The sequence below is a fragment of the Balaenoptera ricei genome, chromosome 1, assembly GCF_028023285.1.
Source record: "Balaenoptera ricei isolate mBalRic1 chromosome 1, mBalRic1.hap2, whole genome shotgun sequence".
Classification (NCBI taxonomy): Eukaryota; Metazoa; Chordata; class Mammalia; order Artiodactyla; family Balaenopteridae; genus Balaenoptera; species Balaenoptera ricei.
Window position 1 is genome coordinate 108,784,691 of NC_082639.1, and position 22,941 is coordinate 108,807,631.

The 22,941-nt window shown below is 37.0% G+C and overlaps 1 protein-coding gene across 7 annotated transcripts in view; it reads left to right on the forward strand.

Moving 5' to 3' along the window:
• The window catches only part of RPRD2 (regulation of nuclear pre-mRNA domain containing 2), an 87,152-nt gene that overhangs the window by 57,391 nt on the left and 6,820 nt on the right, over positions 1–22,941 (forward strand). For 6 of the 7 annotated variants that reach the window (XM_059930153.1, XM_059930173.1, XM_059930179.1 and 3 more), the window contains 4 exons: positions 872–1,047; positions 15,253–15,535; positions 16,806–17,066; positions 19,594–19,794. In XM_059930153.1, the coding sequence (XP_059786136.1) occupies positions 872–1,047; positions 15,253–15,535; positions 16,806–17,066; positions 19,594–19,794 (921 nt within the window). The remainder of the gene's footprint in view (positions 1–871; positions 1,048–15,252; positions 15,536–16,805; positions 17,067–19,593; positions 19,795–22,941) is intronic. The other variant, XM_059930163.1, reaches the window with a different exon arrangement.

The window sequence follows — 22,941 nt, forward strand, 5'->3', positions numbered from 1 at the left end:
TAGAATGTAAATCTCATGAAAGTAGAAATTATCCTTATTTGTTCTTGCTGTATCCTAGTGCCTAGAGCAATACCTGGCACATAATAGGCATTTGATAAATATTTTTGAAATAATGAGTAAATGACTACCAGCTATTTGTTTTGGCACCTATTTTGTTCTTGTACCATGCTTTAAATTTAACATATGTTATCTAATTTAGTCCTCACAACAACTCAGAAGCATGTTAAAAACCTCCATTTTGGACATGAGAAATCTGAGGCTTCATAAGGAGATAAGAAGCTTGCCCAAGTTACACAGCTGATAAAATGCAAAGCCTAAATTTATATCCACACCTAAGGCCATATTCCAACATCACTGGGAAAAAAAGTACTTAGGAGAGTAAGAAACAGTTTACAATGTCATACAATGTCACTATTGTTGAAAAATAATTCATGGTACTCTTCTAATATCAGATTACCAGAGATCTTCAGATAGGAAAGGATAATTTTTAAGCCTGATACACAAAGAAGTCACTTTATCTTTACTTTTCTGAACCTCTGTTTTCTCATCTAAGAGAGATATCTTATTACAATCTGTAGTATAAAAGTTAATGGTCTAAGTGTACAGAATTGAGCCTCATTCCATTATTCCTACGTAGCAGTGTGACATCAAATTTGTGAATAAAAGCAGTCAACAAACTTTCATTTAGTTGAACTTTCTTTTCTTTACCTTAATTGCAAGTGCCTTCATCATGCACTCTTGCCTCACTCCAGCAGGATCACACAAACCATTTAAATAATCTGTTTTGTGATTTTTGTGATTTAGAGAAGCTTCTTTAAGGTGAAACTATGAGACTAAGAATTTTACAGAATACTTCCTCTTGTTATTTTAGATAAGACAGGTGGGAAGAAATTCTCCAAAGAATTTGAAGAGGCAAGTGCCAAGCTGGAGGAATTTGTGAATGGACTAGATAAGCAGGTGAAAAATGGGCCCTCACTAACAGAAGCACTTGAAAATGCTGGAATTTTCTATGAAGCACAGTACAAAGAAGTAAAAGTGGTGGCCAATGTAAGTAATGATTAAAGCTGTCTTACATCAATTGCTTACCATATATCTGTGACTGTTTATATGTGTTATCTAACTCTATTAGGATAAGCCTTATTATCTCCAGTTCACAGATGAAGAAGTTACTTTTGAAGAGGGTTAGTAACCTTGTACAAGGTAGAATATTATAGCTAGCAAGTGAAGGTGTCTGAATTAAGACCTAGGTCTTTCTGATGCTAAAGCTTGTGAATACCCTGACCATTAAGCTTTGCTAAAGCCTTATGTCTTAGCGTTTCAGTGGGAGTGTGCCAAGTTACTGTTAAGGGATATAAAATTGGGCAGAAGTATGTATATATATTTTTTTAAATCCAGATACTAGATGGAAACATTGTTTCTGAATTTCATCAACTCAATTAAGGAACCTCTTTCTCCCCACCTCAACTGGAAGAGGGGTTGATAATTAGATATTTGTCTAATGGCCCCTGAAAGAAACTGTTTTGTACTTTATTTTTATTTATTTTTTAGTTTTAATCACTATACATGGTTATAAAAGTATATAGTACTTTAAGTACTTTTGTTTTTTGGCTGCACCACACAGCTTGTGGGATCTTAGCTCCTCAACCAGGGACTGAACCTGCGCCCTTGGCAGTGAAAGCAGGGAGTCCTAACCACTGGACCTCCAGGGAATTCCCAGTATATATACTTTTTTTTTTTTTAATAAATTTATTTATTTATTTATTTATTTTTGGCCGTGTTGGGTCTTTGTTGCTGCACATGGGCTTTCTCTAGTTGAGGTGAATGGGGGCTACTCTTCGTTGCAGTGGGTGGGCTTCTCGTTGCGGTGGCTTCTCGTGCAGCATGGGCTCTAGGTGCATGGGCTCTCGTTGCGGTGGCTTCTCGTGCAGCATGGGCTCTAGGTGCGTGGCTTCAATAGTTGCAGCGCACGGGCTTAGTTGCTCCGTGGCATGATCTGGCGGGATCTTCCAGGACAAGGATCAGGGCTCGAACCCGTGTCCCCTGCATTGGCAGGCGGATTCTTAACCACTGCGCCACCAGGGTAGCCCCTGGCAGGAGGATTCTTAACCACTGTGCCACCAGGGAAGTCCCTCCCAGTATATAGTACTTTAGATCCCACCAGTCCCACTTCCTAGAAGCAGTTTCTTGTAACTCATTTAGCTATTTTTTCTGGTATTTGCCTTCATATTTCTTAATAATGTACTCCTATTTTTCTTTCTTGATTTATACTATATAAGAAATATCTGTTGGGACTTCCCTGGCAGCCCAGTGGTTAAGACTCCGTGCTTGGGCTTCCCTGGTGGCGCGGTGGTTGAGAATCTGCCTGCCAATGGAGGGGACGTGGGTTCGAGCCCTGGTCTGGGAAGATCCCACATGCCGCAGAGCAACTCGGCCCGTGAGCCACAGTTACTGAGCCTGCGCGTCTGGAGCCTGTGCGCGGCAACGAGAGGCCGTGATAGTGAGAGGCCCACGCACCGCGATGAAGAGTGGCCCCCACACCATGATGAAGAGTGGCCCCCGCTTGCCACAACTAGAGAAAGCCCTCGCACAGAAACGAAGACCCAGCACAGCCATACATACATACATAAATAAAAAGAATGTAAGCAGACAAGAATATCATTTAAAAAAAAAAAAAAAAGACTCAGTGCTTCCGCTGCATGGGGCATGGGTTCCATCCCTGGTAGGGGAACTAAGATCCCGCATGCTATGAGTGTGACCAAAAAAAAAAAAAAGAAATATCTATTAACTTCTTGGTGTGACAAATGAGGATTTAGCTTATATTCACCTCCCTTCCCCCTTCTCCCAATATCATTATATAATTCTTTAAATCTGTTGATTGCCCTGTAAATTGAAGTACTAAATTTACTATTTTTTTGACCACTAACTCTAGATGCCCCACTTTGTAAAATGAAAATATTAACATTCCTATTCTTTCCCATTACTTTTCTTCTGTCCCTTCAGTTTCCCAACATCACTAAACAATACTTTTATATTGTCTAGGTTGATAATATTTACATTCTATTTTATAATTATGTCTTCCTTGCTCTAAAGACTGAAAATTAATAAAGCTTACATCATAACTGTTTGAACATTGTTCACTGCAAGGTCTTTTGGTAACTATGGTTATATTAGAGAGTTTTTGTTTTTTCCTAGAATTTCTATTTTTCTTGCATTGTTTGCCTTTTAGCATCTTTTTTTTTTTTTTTTTTTTGTTCTCTCTCTAGATTCTGTATCATATCAGATATTCTGAATCCATGTTTTCCCCCAGAGACCTCCCTACCAGAGCTTACATTCTCCTGCTCCATTTTAGGTCTCTAGATCTCATCCTAGGACTATTCTTTACTGCTGTTCTGAGCTGAGGCCTCTGTTTGCCAATTTCCATGTCTTCTTTTCTTGGCTTTCTCTCCTGTTTTGCTGGAGCACATCCTCAATTTCCCAAAAAAAAGAGTTTGTAAGAGATGAATTTTCTGAGTCCTTATATTTAAAAATGTCTTTCTTCTGTTTTCACATTTGCTCTGATAGGTTGGCTGGTTGGAAATCATTTTCCCTCACAGCTTAGAAGGTGTCACTCCATTGTCATTAGTATTGTTGATATGAAATCTTTGCAAGATCTTTTTAGGGACATTTTATGTGGTGTTCTGGAATTTTTACAATGATGTATCTACCTGTGAGGTTTTGTTTTGCATTCATTATGGGTTAGTGGAGGGCTTTTTCAGTCTAAAGGCTGATATTCTTTAATCTGGGATAATTTCTTTATCTCCGTTTTCCCTTTCTTGGACATCAATTAATCATTTGTTAGACCTCCTAGATTGATCCTCTATGTGTCCTGTGTTTTCTTATGTTTTATCAGCCTTGATCTTTTTGTTCTGCTTTCTGGAAGATCTAGAGTCTTTTTTCCTTCCCTCTAGTTATTTGGTTTTCTTTTATATGATTCTGGCTTTCCTCAAAAATCAGGTAATATCTCTGTCCTATTCATATTTAAGAATGAGGTATGAAAAAATTGATTGGGAGGGCTCTCTGTACATAGATAGGAATTATCTACTCTGAGTTTAACCCAAGAATGAATAATAGTAAAATCTGCTTAGGTAAGGAGCTGGCTGTTAGTCAGGGTGGGAGGAGCCCTAAATGTCAGAAGGCTGGAGTCTTTTTGCCAGAATATTGTAACTCTTTAGAGAAGAAGTCATATTTTTTTTTGCCTGGGGCATAGTGCCTTGGCTGCCGAGTATCAAGATTACAGAGGATCTACAGATTCAATGTAATCCCTATCAAACTACCACTGGCATTTTTCACAGAACGAGAACAAAAAATTTCACAATTTGTATGGAAACACAAAAGACCCCGAATAGCCAAAGCAATCTTGAGAACGAAAAATGGAGCTGGGGGAATCAGGCTCCCTGACTTCAGACTATATTACAAAGCTACAGTAATCAAGACAGTTTGGTACTGGCACAAAAACAGAAATATAGATCAATGGAACAGGATAGAAAGCCCAGAGATAAACCCACGCACATATGGTCACCTTATCTTTGATAAAGGAGGCAAGCATATACAATGGAGAAAAGACAGCCTCTTCAATAAGTGGTGCTGGGAAAATTGGACAGATACATGTAAAAGTATGAAATTAGAACACTCCCTGACACCATGCACAAAAATAAACTCAAAATGGATTAAAGACCTAAGTGTAAGGCCAGACACTATCAAACTCTTAGAGGAAAACATAGGCAGAACACTCTATGACATACATCACAGCAAGATTCTTTTTGACCCAGCTCCTAGAGAAATGGAAATAAGAACACAAATAAACAAATGGGACCTAATGAAACTTAAAAGCTTTTGCACAGCAAAGGAAACCATAAACAAGACCAAAAGACAACCATCAGAATGGGAGAAAATATTGGCAAATGAAGCGACTGACAAAGGATTAATCTCCAAGATTTACAACCCAATCCAAAAATGGGCGGAAGACCTAAATAGACATTTCTCCAAAGAAGATATACAGATTGCCAACAGACACATGAAAGAGTGCTCAACATCATTAATCATTAGAGAAATGCAAATCAAAACTACAATGAGATAACACCTCACACCAGTCAGAATGGCCATCATCAAAAAATCTAGAAACAATAAATGCTGGAGAGGGTGTGGAGGAAAGGGAACACTCTTGCACTGTTGGTGGGAATGTAAATTGATACAGCCACTATGGAGAACAGTATGGAGGTTCCTTAAAAAACTAAAAATAGAACTACCATACGACCCAGCAATCCCACTACTGGGCATATACCCTGAGAAAACCATAGTTCAAAAAGAGTCATGTACCAAAATGTTCATTGCAGCTCTATTTACAATAGCCAGGACATGGAAGCAACCTAAATGTCCACTGACAGATGAATGGATAAAGAAGATGTGGCACATATATACAATGGAATATTACTCAGCCATAAAAAGAAATGAAATGGAGGTATTTGTAATGAGGTGGATGGAGTTAGAGTCTGTCATACAGAGTGAAGTAAGTCAGAAAGAGAAAAACAAATACAGTATGCTAACACATATATATGGAATCTAAGGAAGAAAAAAAAAAAAACCATGAAGAACCTAGTGGCAAGACAGGAATAAAGACACAGACCTACTAGAGAATGGACTTGAGGATATGGGGAGGGGGAGGGGTGAGATGTGAGAGGGTAAGAGAGTGTCATGGACATATATACACTACCAAATGTAAAATAGATAGTTAGTGGGAAGCAGCCGCATAGCACAGGGAGATCAGCTTGGTGCTTTGTGACCACCTAGAGGGGTGGGATGGGGAGGGTGGGAGGGAGGGAGATGCAAGAGGGAAGAGATATGGGAACATATGTATATGTATAACTGATACACTTTGTTATAAAGCAGAAACTAACACACCATTGTAAAGCAATTATACTTCAATAAAGATGTTTAAAAAAAAAAAGATTACAGAGGAGGTGGTATTGAGTGTTTGGTATTCACACCTTTTTTTTTTTTTTTGGGCCGTGTTGAATCTTTGTTGCTGCGTGGGCGCTACTCTTCATTGCGGTGCGTGGGCTTCTCATTGTGGTGGCTTCTCGTTGCGGAGCATGGGCTCTAGGCACACGGGCTTTAGTAGTTGTGACATGCGGGCTCAGTAGTTGTGGCTCACAGGCTCTAGGGCACAGGCTCAGTAGTTGTGGCGCGCAGGCTTAGTTGCTCCGCGGCATGTAGGATCTTCCTGGACCAGGGCTCGAACCCATTTCCCCTGCATTGGCAGGCGGATTCTTAACCACTGCACCACCAGGGAAGTCCCCAAGGTATTCACACTTTTAATTTCTGATTTCAATCCCACTATTCACTCTACTTTTTTATACTCATCATTTCCTGGATCAAAACTTCTCAGGGATTCTGCAAGACAGATCAGCTCCTTTCCCAGGTATAACTCCCTTTCTGCATACTCCTAACCTCATTTTTCTCTACCCTGCCTCATTACTTCTTACTCTGACAAAACCTTTTCCTTGTTACTGGTTTATACCTTTGTGTTCCTTTACTATTCATTTTTCTTTCTTTTTTTTTTTTTTTTATCAGTCATCAATTTTATACACATCACTGTATACTTGTCAATCCCAATCGCCCAATTCAGCACACCACCATCCCCACCCCACCGCAGTTTTCCCCCCTTGGTGTCCATATGTTTGTTCTCTACATCTGTGTCTCAACTTCTACTATTCATTTTATAGGAGTCCCAGGAAGGAGAGACACTGAACAGGAGTTTACCATTTTTACTCAAAAGACCATTTTATAATTTTTGAGAAGTGAACCATCGTTACTTATTTATGAAATTATATAAAATCATTTAGTCTGTTTTGGAGGATCCTTAGCAAATGGCTGGGAGAAGTTTGTTCAGCAGGCATTCATTGAGCACACATAATTGCAATTCTGTGTAATAAACGCTATAATGAAGGTAACTATAAGGTGCTAGGAGAGCAGATTGAAAAGGTGCTTTAGCTAATTTGGGAGTGGGATTGGAGGATATGGAGAAAATTTTTCCCAAAGGAGCTAAACTCTGAAGTTGCAGTAATTGGCTAAATGAAAGACCATATTCTCTGAAGAGCATTTTCAAAGCATGGGAATGAAAGAGAGCATGGCAAAATTGGTGGACCTGAAAGTAGTTTCTTATAGGTAGGCACTTATGAGGAAGTGATAAATAAACCTGGAGAGGAAGTCGGGAACATGGTCCTGAAAGGCCTATATTTATTCTAAGGTCTTTGAATTTTACCCTGAAAGCAATGGAAGGCAGTTGTAGGATTTTAATTTTGCTGATGATGTGATCAAGTCTGCATTTTGGAATCAAGATAGCAGAATGGAGAATAGGAGACTATTAGAGATAGGGAGACAAGTTAGTAGGTTATTGAAATAATCTAGGTTGACTTGTGGAAACAGTTAAACCTTAAAGCAATATTCTCAAAAAGATTTTGACCACAGTCCGTATGAAAGAAAGATTTTACATGGAAACTAAGAACCACACACACGTGCACATATACAGCAAAAGTTTCACAAAATAAAACTTACTCTTGTTATATGCAATATACTGGGAGATATTCTTTCTTCTGTATTATTTCATTTCCTATACTTTTTCTGATTTTTTAAGATAAATACTTAGATAATTGATTTTCAGCTTTTTAAAAATATGTATATTTAATACAATAAACTTCCCTCTAAGCTGCATCTCACAAGTTTTTTATTTGTTTGTTTTTGGCCTTGCCAGGTCTTAGTTGTGGCATGCAGGATCTTCGTTGTGGTATGCGGGATCTTTCAGTTGTGGCATGCACGATCTTTAGTTGTGGCATGCAAACTCTTAGTTGAGGCATGTGGGATCTAGTTCCCTGATCAGGGATCGAACCCGGGCCCCTTGCATTGGGAGCTCGGAGTCTTAGCCACTGGACCACCAGGGAAGTCCCACATCTCACAAGTTTGTATACTTAAATGTGTCTTTTACAAACAGCATATAGTTGGATCTTGGTTTTGTTTTATGGTTATTGTTTTTTAATCAAATCTGACACTCTTAACTTATTGCCTTAAATTAAATTATCTTAATTTAATATTACTATCTTAATATTGTTATAATAAAACCTTAAATTAATATTCTGTTACTTCATATATAATTAGGAACCTTAACAGTAGTAGGATTCCCTTCCCCTAGGTCTTTATGCTATTGTTAACTATTTTACTTATGTATATTTTATGTAGTATAATTTTTATTATTTTTCTTAAACAGTGAGTAGACTTTTAAAGAAATTAAGGGGCAAATAGTCTTTTATATTTACTATTTCTGGTGTTTTTCATTCCTCTTTGCAGATCCATGTTTCCCTCTGGGATCATTTTCCTTCAGCCTAAAGTCTTTAACATTTCTTATAGTGCAGGACTGTTGGTGATGAATTTCTCAGATTTTGTTTACCTTAAAATGTCTTTATTGTACCTTCATTTTTGAGAAATGTTTTCACTGGATAAAGAATTCTAAGTTGGCAGTTTTTTTCTTTCATTACCTAAAAATGTTTCTCTACCTGTCGTCCCTTGAGAAGTCAGCTGTGCCTAGATTTCTTCTTTATACTTATCCTGCTACAAAGGGATAAAAGGGGTTCACTGACCTTTTTGGATCTGTGGTTTGATATTGTTCATCAATTTTAGAACCTATTCGACAATTATCTTTTAAAATATTCCTTCTTTTTCATTCTTTCTCTTTTCCTTCTGGGACTCCAGTTATACATCCCATGTGTTCTTAGATTTCTGTCTGTTCTGTTCATTCTTTTTTCTCTCTGGACTGATTTTTGGCTACTTTATATTTACTTGTCTTCAAATATTCTTTGTTCTGCTGAGCCCAGTATGCTGTATTTTTCAGTTCTAGAATTTTCATTTCGTTCTTTCTTAGAGCTCCTTTTCTTTGTTGAAATTTCCCATCTACTCATCCGTTCTTCATCTTTTCCTAAAAATTCTTTAACGTAATATTTGTAATCACTGTCTTAAAGACCTTATATGTTAATTCCAGTATCTGGGTCATTTCTAGGTATACTCCTATTGACTATTTTTTCTATAATTTGTGTGTGTGTGTACTTTAATCATACCTATATATCCTATCTGCTTGTCTAAGAATTTATTTCATAGGAGACCTTTTGGGTGATACTTGTGGAAACTGTGAATTGTATCATTTTACCTTTAAAAAGTGTTGAGGTTTTTTTCTGGCAATCAGTTAAATTATCAGTGGATCACTGTGATGTGAAGGCTTGGTTTTAGGTTTGTTTGAACATAACCCTTAGTCCTGGGACATGGTCCTTACTCCTAATCCATGGCCTTTGTGGGGTTTTAATAGGAAGTGAAGGTGTTTACTAAGCCTCTCTAAATTGACAGTGCATAAACTCTAAACTCTTTGCCTGGCACTGGGCAGCTGCTGAAATCATTGCTTAGGTCTTTAACTTCATAGCTTCCTTGGAGATAGCATCAAAGGAACTATTTCCACCATTCAGATTTATATGTTTTTATTGTTATATATTTTAATTATACACATACATATTCTACAGTTGTTTTATGTAGCCAGTATTTATTTAGTGTTTATTAGCCTTTTTATTGTACTGCATTTGGTTTGCTATTAATATTTTCTCTTTATCTTTGGTTTTCAGTAGTTACACAGTGATCTGCCTACTTGTAGTCTTCTTCATATTCATCTGGTTTAGGGTTTGCAGAACTTTTTGAGTCAGTGGTGTATTAATTTACTAGGGCTGCTATAACAAAGTACCTGAGAGTGGGTAGCTCAAACTACGTTAATTTATTGTCTCATACTGTAAGGCTATAAGTCCAAAATCAAAGTGTTATTATTAGCAGGGTTGATTCTTCTGAGGGCTGTGAGGGAAGATTCTGTTCCTGGCTTCTCCTGTTTAACTTATAGATGGCTGTTTCTTCCCTATGTCTCTTCACATTGCCTTCCCTCTGTTTCCAAATTTTCGCTTTTTTGTTAAGGATACCAGTCATATTGGATTAGGGCCCATCCTAATGACCTTGTTTTAACTTGATTACCTCTGTAAAAACTGTCTCCAAATAAGGTAACATTCTGAGGTATACAGTTAGGACTGTCAGTGTATGATTTGAGGGGCACAATTCAACCCATAATGAGTGGCTTAATGTTTCTTATAAATTTTGGGATGTTTTCTTGTCAAGTATTGTTTCTATTCCATTATATCTCCTCTCCTCCTGGAACTCTACTAATTTGTATACTAGATCTCATCAGTGTTCCAAATGTCTTTTTATGTTAGTTTCTGTATTTTCTATCCTTTTCCCCTCGGTGCTTCCCTTCTAGATATTTTCTATTAACCAGTCTTCTGATTCATTAATTTTCTCTTCTGCTGAATCTTGTCTATTGTTTAACCCATCAGTTAATTTAGTTGGCTTATTTTTCAGTTCTAGAATTGCCATTTGATTTTTCTTCAGAAATAATTCGATTTTTCTGGTAAAATTCTGTCAATCTATTTTCATTTTTTCCTCTCTCATTTTTTTCAGTCTTCTTTTTTTTATTTTGTAACACTCTCAAAGTTAAAGAAATACCTTAAGTATATTATGAAGACCTTTTTTTTTGGAGTCATTTGAAAATAAGTATAACTGATTTACTTTGCTGTACAGCAAAAACGAACACAACATTGTAAAGCAGCTATACTCCAATAAAAATTTAAAAAGAATGAAGATAAGTAAATACATACATAAATAAATAAAATAAAAATAAACACACACCCCAAAAAAAAGAAAAGAAGTTGCTGACACCCCGTTACCCACAAATATTTTCATGAGTATTTTCCTCCAAGACAATTATTTTCTCCTTCATAACCATAAGGTATAGCTGTTTAATCATGAAATTAATTGATACATTTCATGCATTATTATCTAATCCTCAGCCCCTATTCAAATTGACCAGTTTTTATAACAAAATTTCCTGTCCAGAATCACAAGTTGCATTTATTGCATTTCTGTTTTCCATTGATCTGGAACAGTTCCTCAGTCTTTTCTTTAATTTTCATGACCTAAATATGTTTGGAGATTACAAGTCAAAATAGTTTGTCCAGTGTCCCCCAATTTGGATTTATATGATGTTTCTTTGTGATCAGATTGAGGTTATATATCTTTAGTAGGAATATCACAGAAGTAATTGTGTTCTTCTCATTTCATCCTTCAGTTAGCACACAAGTTTGATTTGTTTTACTACCTGTAACAACATTCCCTTTGGTATCTTATTAAGTGTGGCATCTTCCCAGCTTGTCCACTGAAAAGTTTTCACTTGGTAGTTGCTGTGGGTTGAATTGTGTACCCCAGAAGATAATGTTGAAGCCCTAACTCTCTGGTACATGTGAAAATGACCTTACTTGGAAATAGGGTCTTTACAGATGTACTCAAGTTAAGATGAGGTCATTAGGATGAGCCTTAATCCAGTATAACTGGTGTCCTTATAAGAAGATGGAAATTTGGATACAGATGCACACAGGAATAATATCATGTGACAACCAAGACAGATACTGCAGTGATGCATCTGCAAACCAAGGAATTCCAAGGGTTGATGGCCACCCCCAGAAGCTAGGAAAAGGCAGGGAAGGATCCTGCTCAGTCACAGAGGGATCATAGCCCTGCTCACACCTTGATTTTGGACTTTTAGCCTCCAGAATTATGAGACAATAAATTTCTGTTGTTTTAAGCTACTCAGTAATAAAGTACCACAACACTAGGAAGCTATACACTAATTAGTAAGTGTCTTGTGGGGAGGCGTTTTGAAACTAGGCAAATATTTTGTTCCTCCTCAAAGTTTCAGTTTATTCATTTATTTATATCAGTATGGACTCAGTCGTATTTAGTCAGTGTTCTAATTCATTACTAACTACTGATTTCATTGCAAAATAATTATTTTGATGCTCAGATTGTCCCAGTGGGAGCTCCTCTCAAGCCGCTTTCTGTGTTCTTTTGACATATCCCCATCATTTTTTGAGCGTTTCCTTACTTTTGGAGCAAGGTATTCCAGGTTCATCTTGCACTTTTCTGTCCAGCCCGGGAATCAGTCATTTCTCCAAGGAGCCTTGGTTCCTTTTAGTGAAAAACCACATTTCGAAACCAAGATCTGAGTACTAGGTGTACTTATTACTATTGGGATATCACTGCTTCCAGACCATATCAGTGTACAGAGGTAGGAAATTTGTGTGTGTGTGTGTGTGTGTGTGTGTATTTAACCTATATACACACATTTACATCTATATATATTTCTGTATCTGTCTATATATGTCAAAAACCGTGAGTTCACACTATTATCTCCGATCCCCTTATCTTCAACATAATCACTTATTTGATCATTGCCCACGTGTATAGCCAGTTTTCCAGCACTTCCATCCCTCCCAGCCATCTCTGTTGGCTTTCTTTTTATCTCGCTTAGGCTTCAACATCCCATGCAATGCCTTCCTCCCATGCAGTCATTTTCCTCACCCCATTTTGGCTCCGTTACCTAATCTAGGCGACCAAGGCTTCCCTTCAACTCTTGCTAATGAATTTTGGACTGAATTGTTCAAGATGGGATTTTCTGTATTTTCTTGAACATATAAATCATAGCTATTTGGGTTTTGCTAGGTAACTCCAATATTGGCTATACTTGTTTTGAGTCTGTTCATAGTGTCTGTCTTTTCTTTTATCTCTTGGCATGCTTGCTAATTTTTTATTGAATACTGAACATTGTATATGAAAATATTTCTAGAGTCTCAGTGATTTCTCTTCCTCCAGAAAGGATTCACCCTTTCCTTTGCTAGGCAGATATTGTGAGAGCTTATCATATATATTTTTTAATTTATTTATTTTTTATGTATTTATTTTGGCTGCGTTGGGTCGTCATTGCTGTGCACAACTTTCTCTAGTTGCAGTAGGCGGGGGCTACTCTTCACTGCGGTGCACGGGCTTCTCATTGCAGTGGTTTCTCTTGTTGCGGAGCACAGGCTCTAGGCGCACAGGCTTCAGTAGTTGTGGCACGCAGGCTCAGTAGTTGTGGCACGCGGACTCTAGAGCACAGGCTCAGTAGTTGTGGCACATGGACTTCATTGCTCCCTGGCATGTGGGATCTTCCCGGACCAGGGATTGAACCCGTGTCCCTTGCATTGGCAGGCGGATTCTTAACCACTGTGCCACCAGGGAAGTCCAAGAGCTAATCATATTAATCAAATCTGAAACTGAACTGACTTCAGGCTGAATTGCAGTTTGGGCAAACTTTTGATTTCTTCGGGTTCATCCAGATTCTTAGTCACAGATTTTTCCCACTGAGAGCCTGCGACATCACTAGGGCCCCTCCTTCATTGTGTGATTTGAACGCTAATCCTTGTCTCTTCTGCACCATGAGACTATGTTTAACTCTGCTTTGCTTTTCAGAATTTTTCTGCTTGACTTCTTTAATTCCCTCTTAAGCAAGCTTCATAATTCAGCAAATATCTTTTTTTTTAATTGGAGTATAGTTGATTTACAGTGTTCTGCTAATTTCAGGTGTACAGCATAGTGATTCAGTTATACATATACATATATTTGTTCTTTTTCAGATTCTTTTCCCCTGTAGGTTATTACAGGATATTGAGTAGAGTTCCCTGTGCTATACAGTAGGTCCTTGTTGGTTATCTATCAGCAAATATCTTGAAGGAAAAGCAATAGCATATTGTTGAGCCAGTTCTGTCCTTCCTCTTTCATCAAAATTTTGGCCTTTCTAATTTTTTCTAATTTATCTCTACAGGCCAGCAAGACTTTTAAAAGTTCTCCTTTTTTCTTTATATTATTTAGTAGTAACCCTCTGCCTTTTCCTTTTGCCTGAATTCTCAAATTCTTGCCTAGCTCCCCAAAATCAGTAGGACCCTGAGAGAAAAGGCAACTGCAGAATGTCAGCTTGACTCTCCTCATGGTTTCCCCTTGCTATAGAATTTGCCACTTGGGTTTTCGTTGCCTTAGCACTCTACAGTACATTCAAATATGTGTGTGTGCACGTACGCGCATGCGTGTGAGTGTGTATAGATATGTATGTGTATATATCTGGCTTTTCTAGTTGTTCTTGATGGGAGCATTGCTGTGCTACAAACTACTCAATTATATCTAGAAACAAAAGCTCAATTCTAGCATATTATTTTCCGTTCCACTCCATTTTTTAAATAATGCTTCTTGTTCAACCAACCAAAATTATTCCACGATCTAATGTTCCAACACCCTTAACAAAAAAAAAGAAAAAGACACACAGTTTCAAGACACTGGCAGTTAAGATAATCAGATGAATAGGATTTAAGCCAGATGATCAAGGTTAACAACAACAGTGTTACATTGTATTGATTGTATGTACCCTTGATATGATGTGATGACAATCACACTTTACCTCTGTGGTCTTCCTCCCCAAAACCCATAACCCCAGTCTAACCATGAGAAAAACATTAGACAAACCTCAGTTAAGAGATAGTCTGCAAAATACCTGACCAGTACTCTTCAAAACTGTCAAGTTCGTCAAAAGTAAGGAAAATCTAATAAACCATCACAAACAAGAGAAGCCTAGGAGATGTGACTACTAAATTATGGGATCCTGGAATAGAAAAAGAACATCAGATAAAAACTGAGGAAATATGCATAAAGTATGGGCTTTAGTTAATAATAATTATCAAAATTGGTTTATTAATTGTGACAAATGTATCATACTAATGTTAGGTGTTAATAATAGGGAAAATTGGGTGTGGGTTATATGGGAACTCTATTTTATCTACAGAGTAATTTTGTACACCTAAACCTTTTAAAATAAACAGTTTCTTTTTTTAAAAAAATCAATAGTATTTGACCTCTCAGGCTATGCTTTATTTATTGATTTGATTTTTGTCTTCTTAGTCATTGCTGTATCTCCAGTACCTAGAAGAGTGGCCAGCACATTTAGGCTCTTGATAAATATTGGTTGCTTGGAGGGATACAGGGGAGCAAGGGAGGATGAATTGCAGATAACTTCTAAGTCTCTAACTTGGGCAACTGTGGATGGTAATATTGACTTAGGGAATATAAAAAGCAGAGACTGGAAACTACTCCATGCTTGACAGATGATATTTTCTTATTTTATACCAGTGATATAGTTAATAATAATGAAGAAATCTGATCAAGTCAAAATGGTAGCTTCTTGGTTACTTCTCAGAGGAGTAAACTCTTCTTTTTCTCTTTTAGGCCTATAAAACCTTTGCTAATCGAGTGAACAATTTAAAGAAAAAGCTGGATCAATTGAAGTCAACCCTTCCTGATCCTGAGGAATCACCAGTCCCTTCCCCAAGCATGGATGCTCCCTCCCCAACTGGCTCTGAGTCTCCTTTTCAAGGAATGGGGGGTGAGGAATCCCAGTCACCAACCGTGGAGAGTGAGAAATCTGCCACACCTGAGCCTGCAACAGATAATCGTGATGTGGAAGACATGGAACTCTCAGATGTGGAAGATGATGGGTCAAAAATCATTGGTATGTCCTATATGATTAGTAGACAACTTGCTCCTTATCTGTTTTGCCTTCCCCACCAATAAATCTATCACAGGCAGGTATTAAAAGATGGTTTAATCCTTATAAAATTAGAACACCAAGGTAGTAGTATTGTCTGTAGAGCAGTGGTTCAGGATTTGGTATGCCATGTACGTTGAGAATCATTGCTCAAGATCTGTGCTGTTCAGGGAATTCCCTGGTGGTCCAGTGGTTAGGAATCCACGCTTCCGCTGCCAGGGACCCAAGATCCTGCAAGCCTCGTGGTGTGGCAAAAACAAAAACAAAACAAAATACACACTGGATTCTAGGAACTTAGTGCTTTAAAAAAGAGTGAAAATATCTCATTAATAATTGTTTATATTTATAACTTATTAAAATGAAAATATTTGGGATATATTGAGATAAGTAAAATATATTATTAAAATTAATTTTACCTTTTTTTCTTTTTTTGATATGGTTACTAGAAAATTTAAACTTACATATGTGGCGTAAATTACATTTCTTTTGAACAGCACTGCTCTAAAGAGCCACTTATGCTGGAATTCCTTATTCTCTGTCACTCTTGACCTTCAAGATTCCAAAGCCACATTTTGTTAACCACACTTTCAGAATTAACCTGGATTGGTGAATTGTTTCTCTGACATCCCCAGCTTTTATAATTATTCTTATTAGGCAGTTTGACTTAGGTTGAATTTAATGCACTATCCATATAGTGCATTGCCTTTAAAGCATTAAGAGGAATGTATTGCAGAGACATCAAGAGTTAAAACATTGCATTAGTGCCTGATTGCACCCCCAGTGCCAGACCAATTTCAGGAGACCAAAGGATAATACATTAACATATGTACAGAGTTTCTGTTTCTTAGAAAGCTCTCAGGTTAATAATGGCAAAGAAAAGACAGGACAATTTATGACATAAATATTACTGAAAGACAGAACACAAATGTGTACCAAATAATAACATGCTTCCAGAAATGTACAAATTTAATATACAGATACTAAGAAGATGAAAAGAAATCATTAAAAAGTAAGATAAAAGATGCATTTGGGGAATTCATTTTAAGCAGATATTAAAGCTGGGAAGGTTCATAAATTATAAAGAGCATGACTTTTTAAAAAAAATCATGAAGTGAATTATTTTTCTCTAAAGTATAGTACTTTTTAGGAAATATTGGGACATGTTATTTCATATTGCAAGCAGAGTCTGGAAAGTAGTAGGATGCAATACCATCTCTTTTCTTTTTTTAAACAGTAGAAGACAGGAAGGAAAAACCTGTGGAGAAGTCAGCTGTATCCACTGCTGTACCTACAAAGCCAACAGAAAGTATCTCAAAGGCCTCTTCATGTACTCCAGTGCCTGTGACCGTGACAGCAACCCCACCTCTTCCAAAGCCTGTGAATACTTCTCTTCTCTCCCCTACTCCAGCACTGGCTTTGCCAAACCTGGCTAATGTGGATCTGGCAAAGATCAGTTCCATCCTTAGCAGCCTGACATCAGTCATGAAAAATACTGGTAAGTAGCCCCAGTAAAGAAGATAAAAGGCCTATTTCCACCTTTCTAATTGAACCATCAATCTGGGTTTTGTTTTTGTTTTTTAATTAAAAGTAATTTTTTAATTAAAAAATAAACATAGGGACTTCCCTGGCGGTCCAGTGGGTAAGACTCCACGCTCCCAGTGCAGGGGGCCTGTGTTCCATCCCTGGGAGCTAGATCCCGCATGCATGCCGCAACTAAGACCCAGTGCAGCCATAAGTAATAAATAAATACATACATACATACATACATACCAATACATGGTCATCATAGGAAAATTAGAAGATAAGTTAAAAGAATAAAATAAATATCCATAATTCTGCCATCCCAAAGGAAACCACTTGTGTTTAACACAAGTGTGTGTGTGTGTGTGTTTTGGGAAATAAAATGTTAGTATAATTTTTCTTTCAGTAATTGAAGCATATTGTGTATACAGTCGGTCCTCCATATTCACCGGTTCTGCATCTGCAGGTTCCACTTCCAAGGATTCAACCAACCATGGATTGAAAATATTTGGGGGGAATATTTTTTCAGAAAGTTCCAAAAAGCAAAACTTGAACTTGTCATGCCCCAACAACTATTTATATAGCATTTACATTCTATTTACAACTATTTATATTGTATTATGTATTATGAGTAATCTAGAGATGATTTAAAGTATATGGAAGGACGGGGAGTTCCCTGGCGGTCCAGTGGTTAGGTCTCGGCGCTTTCACTGCCATGGCCCAGGTTTAATCTCTGATCAGGGAACAAAGATCCCGCAAGCCATGTGGCACGGCAAACAAACAAACAAAAATAAATAAAGTATATGGAAGGATGTGCATAGGTTACATGCAAATACTATACCATTTTATAAGGGACTTGATTATCCACAGATTTTGATATATTCAGGAGTCCTGAAACCAATCCCCCATGGGTACCGAGGGACAACTGTACTCTTCTGAAAGCAGCGACTTAAAATTTAACTACATATCATGGACATTTTTGTAAGTCATTAAACATTCAGCTATATCATTTAATAGCTATATAGCATTCAATACTTTATGTAAGCCTTTATTATCAGAACATCTAGTGTGTTTCCAATTTTTCGCTGTTATAAAGAATACTGTAGGGGCTTCCCTGGTGGCGCAATGGTTGAGAATCTGCCTGCCAATGCAGGGGACACGGGTTCGAGCCCTGGTCTGGGAAGATCCCACATGCAACTAGGCCTGTGAGCCACAATTACTGAGCCTGCGCGTCTGGAGCCTGTGCTCCGCAACAAGAGAGGCCGCGATAGTGAGAGGTCTGCGCACCGCAATGAAGAGTGGCCCCCGCTTGCCGCAACTAGAGAAAGCCCTTGCACAGAAACGAAGACCCAACACAGCCATAAATAAATAAATAAATAAATAAATAAATAAATAAAATAAAGGAATTCCTTTTAAAAAATTAAAAAAAAAAGAATACTGTAATGAACAACCTTGATGCTAAAATTTTATGCACAACCCTTCTTAAAAGGGTTGATAAGTATATGGGACTTTTTTTAATGGAAGTTTTAATGAAGATATATAAAGTAGAGCCCCTCTACATGCTCATCACTCATCTTCAACACTGTAAACACATGGCCCATCTTGTTTCTGCTGTGCCCTATCCAATCCTGATTATTTTGAAGAAAATCCCAATTATTTCATTTCTTCATAAATAACTAAGTATTTATTTCTAAAAGATAAAGACTCCAAAAAATTCAACATGTAGGTTAAGTCTTTTCATGTTATAACTAAAATGTTCTCCAAAAAACGTACTATTTTATGTACCAAGTACATGAAAGTTCCCATTGTTCCTCAACCTCTCCAACACTGTTTTGTTTTATACTTTGTCAAATTCAATCTTAAAAAAATTGTTCGTTTTCATTCCTTTGATTAAAGATGTGGTTAAAATTTCTTTCATATGCTTATCATTTTTTGTGTGTGTGAAATACCTGTTTATATTTTTGATTGTTAAAAAAATCAAAAATCATTTCTTCTTTATATACCATTTTTCCTATGTTAAGAATCAACCCAGTATTTTAAAATGTAAAAATGTAAAGATTGCTTATATAACCTCATTTTAAAGTCCATTTCAAAAGGAAATAACTTACTTATCACATAGAATTATACAGTGGTCAAGTCTGATCATAATTAGCCAGCAATATCTATTGAGCACTTAGAGGAGTCTGAGGTGTAGGTTCCATTTGGTAGAGAAAAAAGAAATAGGTTCTCTGGTCTCTTTCTATTGGGGCTCTGAAAACTAGTAAATACATATGAAAAAAAATAACTTAATACTTAATCGAATTTAACGGTGTTCCAAGTAGATAGGAGCAAGTCTTAATCTAATTTTCAGATTTTTTCTTTGTACAAGATGGACAATTTGTGGATCATTCACAGAAGAATTCCTATTAAACATACCATACTCAATTAAGTGACTGGAAAGTATCATGAATTTAAAGGTCATTTTGAATTGCATTTTCTTGAGTTAATCTTTCTGCCACCAGGGGTCAGTCCTGCATCAAGACCTTCTCCAGGAACTCCTACAAGTCCCAGCAACCTCACCAGTGGTCTGAAAACACCTGCACCTGCCACGACAACATCTCATAACCCTCTAGCAAATATCCTCTCGAAGGTGGAGATCACCCCAGAGAGCATTCTGTCTGCTCTTTCCAAAACCCAGACACAGTCAGCCCCTGCACTGCAAGGTAAACTGACATGCGCTAGAGGGACTTGAATTGTGAATGTTTGTCTCTGGCTTAATCCTGGATTCCATTTCTGAGGAATCCAAAGCTATGAAATATATAATACAGTTAATTCATTATTCTCTTTATCATGTACAAACTGACATTTATAGAATTCTGAAATGTCAAAGCTGAAGGAGACTTTAAATATCCTCTAGTCCGATACCCTCCTCAGGTGAGGAAATTAACACTCAGTGAGGTGATGTGACCTGCTTAAGATCACACATCTGTCTGTTCAATGAAGAGCTGAGACTAAAAGCCAGATTTCTTGACTGGAGTCCAGTATTCTTTCACTTACACCATGTATCCCAACCTCTTAGTATAAGTTAGTACATGTTGAGGTTTACACATTTTAATGTTAACTGAAGCTAAAGACAGTAAGAAAGATCAATCTACTATCAGAATTCTTATGAGACATGATTATCTCTTTTTTTTATGTCCTAATGTTTTATAGAGGCCTCTACAGATATCATACCTTTTTTTATTTTCTGCCTAGCTATTATCGCTATCTTATTTGAACCTCTCTCTTCAGCTTTGCTAAGTATCTTGTTTTGTGCTAAAACTGTCTGCTTCTAACATTTTTTCATAAAGCTTACCTTGCTCTTTGTTCTCAGACCCTCCAGATACCAACCTCAGTATAATTATGCAGTGAATTACAGCTTCAATACAGTGACTTACTCTTTATCAATAGTTCTCAACCAGGAGCCTCCAGGGGACATTTGGCAATGTCTGAAGACTTTTTTGTTGGTCACAGCAGGGATCAGGGTGGGGGTGCTGTACCTCTAGGGGGTGGAAGCCAGGGATGCTGCTTAACCCTACAATGCATAGGACAGTCCCAACAACAAAGAAGTATCCCACCCAAATGTCAGTGGTGCTGAGATCCTGCTTTATGTGAATAGAGAGCAGCAGTACAGGTATCTGTTAATTTTCTTATTTCCTAAACTGTTCTGTAAGTGGATCCGCCAGGCACTGTATTATAGTGAGCTTTGTCTTACCATGTAAGAGAATTTTGTTACACATAACTAAATACTATGAAATAGTAATCCTCAGCTCTACATATTGGAACCAGCAAAAGAACTAATGATGATGCTACAGTGCATCTCATACTACTGATTTCAGGGATAATTAGTTTGAGAGATTGGCATGTTTATATGATTTCTCCCTTCCACTCCCTCTTCTATCACCATCCTATAGTTACAGTAAAAATTTTGAAGTCACTTGTATTTTAACTTCTTATATAGATATAATACTTAGATCTTAAAGAAGAAGCTTTTTCTTTCAGCAGATTGTTACAATAGTATCATGTGGACCTTCTCATCAGGCAAAATTTGAACAGAACTAGGTGTGTTATGACAAAATGAAAAGTGGGAATCTCAGGAAACAAGCTTTGTGGAATAACAGGGCAGTTTATCACCTTTCAGTTCCTTATGGAAAGTGGAATTCTCTTTGCCTTTTAAAAGAACTGTGTCCGGCAACTTAAATAGATAATTTCTTCAAAGACCATAAAGGAAATCTCTTAGAACTTTGCTCTGAATGTGTCACCCATAGCCCTTATTGACTGATTTTCAGCACAAAAGAATGACTTCAGTAGGCAGAGGCCATAGACTATGGTTTAAGATTGAAGAAAAGTAATATTTAGTGGTAAGAGACTATTTCACCTATTACCAGAAATCTGAGTAGTATCTTTGTTAAGAAGATGGTCTTCTGAAGAATTTATTTCACAACAGCTGAAAGATAATACTGAAATACCTTTTTTAAATCATGATATTATCATATCTCACTTTCCAGTGCTTGAAGACTTCTGGTTTTGGTAGGAGCAGTTACTACTAAGAATTAAATCAAACTGTTAGGAAGGGGAAATTTATATAGCCAGGGACCTTTTTGGAAATGAAACATGGATTTTTTTTTTTTTTCAGGAGGATAATAACTGAAATAAACAATGTTTCAATTATTTGGATATTATCAAACACTGGATAATAATAAAAGCCATGCATCATTATTTAGAAGTTGATGGCATTTGAAAATGTTGCAAGGATGGAGCAACCTTAAAATTCTTAAGACCTTAAATCTCTTAGCAAATAAGGATAAATATTGAAATTTTGAAGAAACATTAATTGAAGTATCATATGAAATATTTTCCTTCAATCATTTTGAAGGAACAGTTTTAGTGTATGACTGAAAGCTATAAATTCAGGTGAAGTATACATAAACTTTTCATTTGTGATCAGAAATTGAGGAAAATTTCCAAAATGTGATTGAATTTAAAGGACCTTCTGTTATCTCTTTATCAAGTACTTTTCCAAGCATTTTTCTGCAAGAGCAGTTTGCTTTGGTGAACTTCAGTCTTCTTTGCCCCAAAGAATTCTTTCTCAGTGCTTCTGAGAAGGTTTTGTCAGTGAGTGGGGTTGAATCTCATCAGTGGCAGCCTGAATAATCCTTGAATTTTCCAAGCTATAAGAAGGGGATTGTATGTTTTCTTGTGAAAGAATCAGTGCCCCAGTGGTCTAGCTGTATAAGCTTTGTGGTGTATGTTTGTATATTTATTATTGCTACATTTTACAACTAAAATTTTTACAACCAAAGCTTTGTTTCCCCAAAGATAACACCAGTGCGGCAAGAGATGCTCCTTGAAAAAAGCGTCCCAGTTCAAATAAATTCCTGCAATTTGCATATTGCTGTCTCTCTCCTGAGAATAACAGTGTAGGTTAACTTGTTAGAGACAGTTGTGGAGGTTGGAAAGGAAGGATAGGGCAGAATATCTATTTGCATTTAGAGAAACAGTTCCACAGACCAAACATTAAGAAATACTGGCTTAAAGTGTTATTTTGAAAGTAATTTTGCACCCTTTCTTTTCCTGCTTTGTCTTGTTTAAGCTGTGAATGATTCTGACACTAAAATCTCCCCCATCCTGTTGCCTTTTATGTTGCCATGTTGGACTTGTTTCATGACTACTAGAAACATTTCAGTAATTTGCTCTTCTTATATTGATAAATAGGTCCAGTGTTTTCTATGACATTTAGCCATTACTTGTTTGGTCTGGATTCCCTTTGATCTCATATTTTAATGTCTATCTGGTTCCGACTGGAATGAATGAGAATATCCAATTAGCCT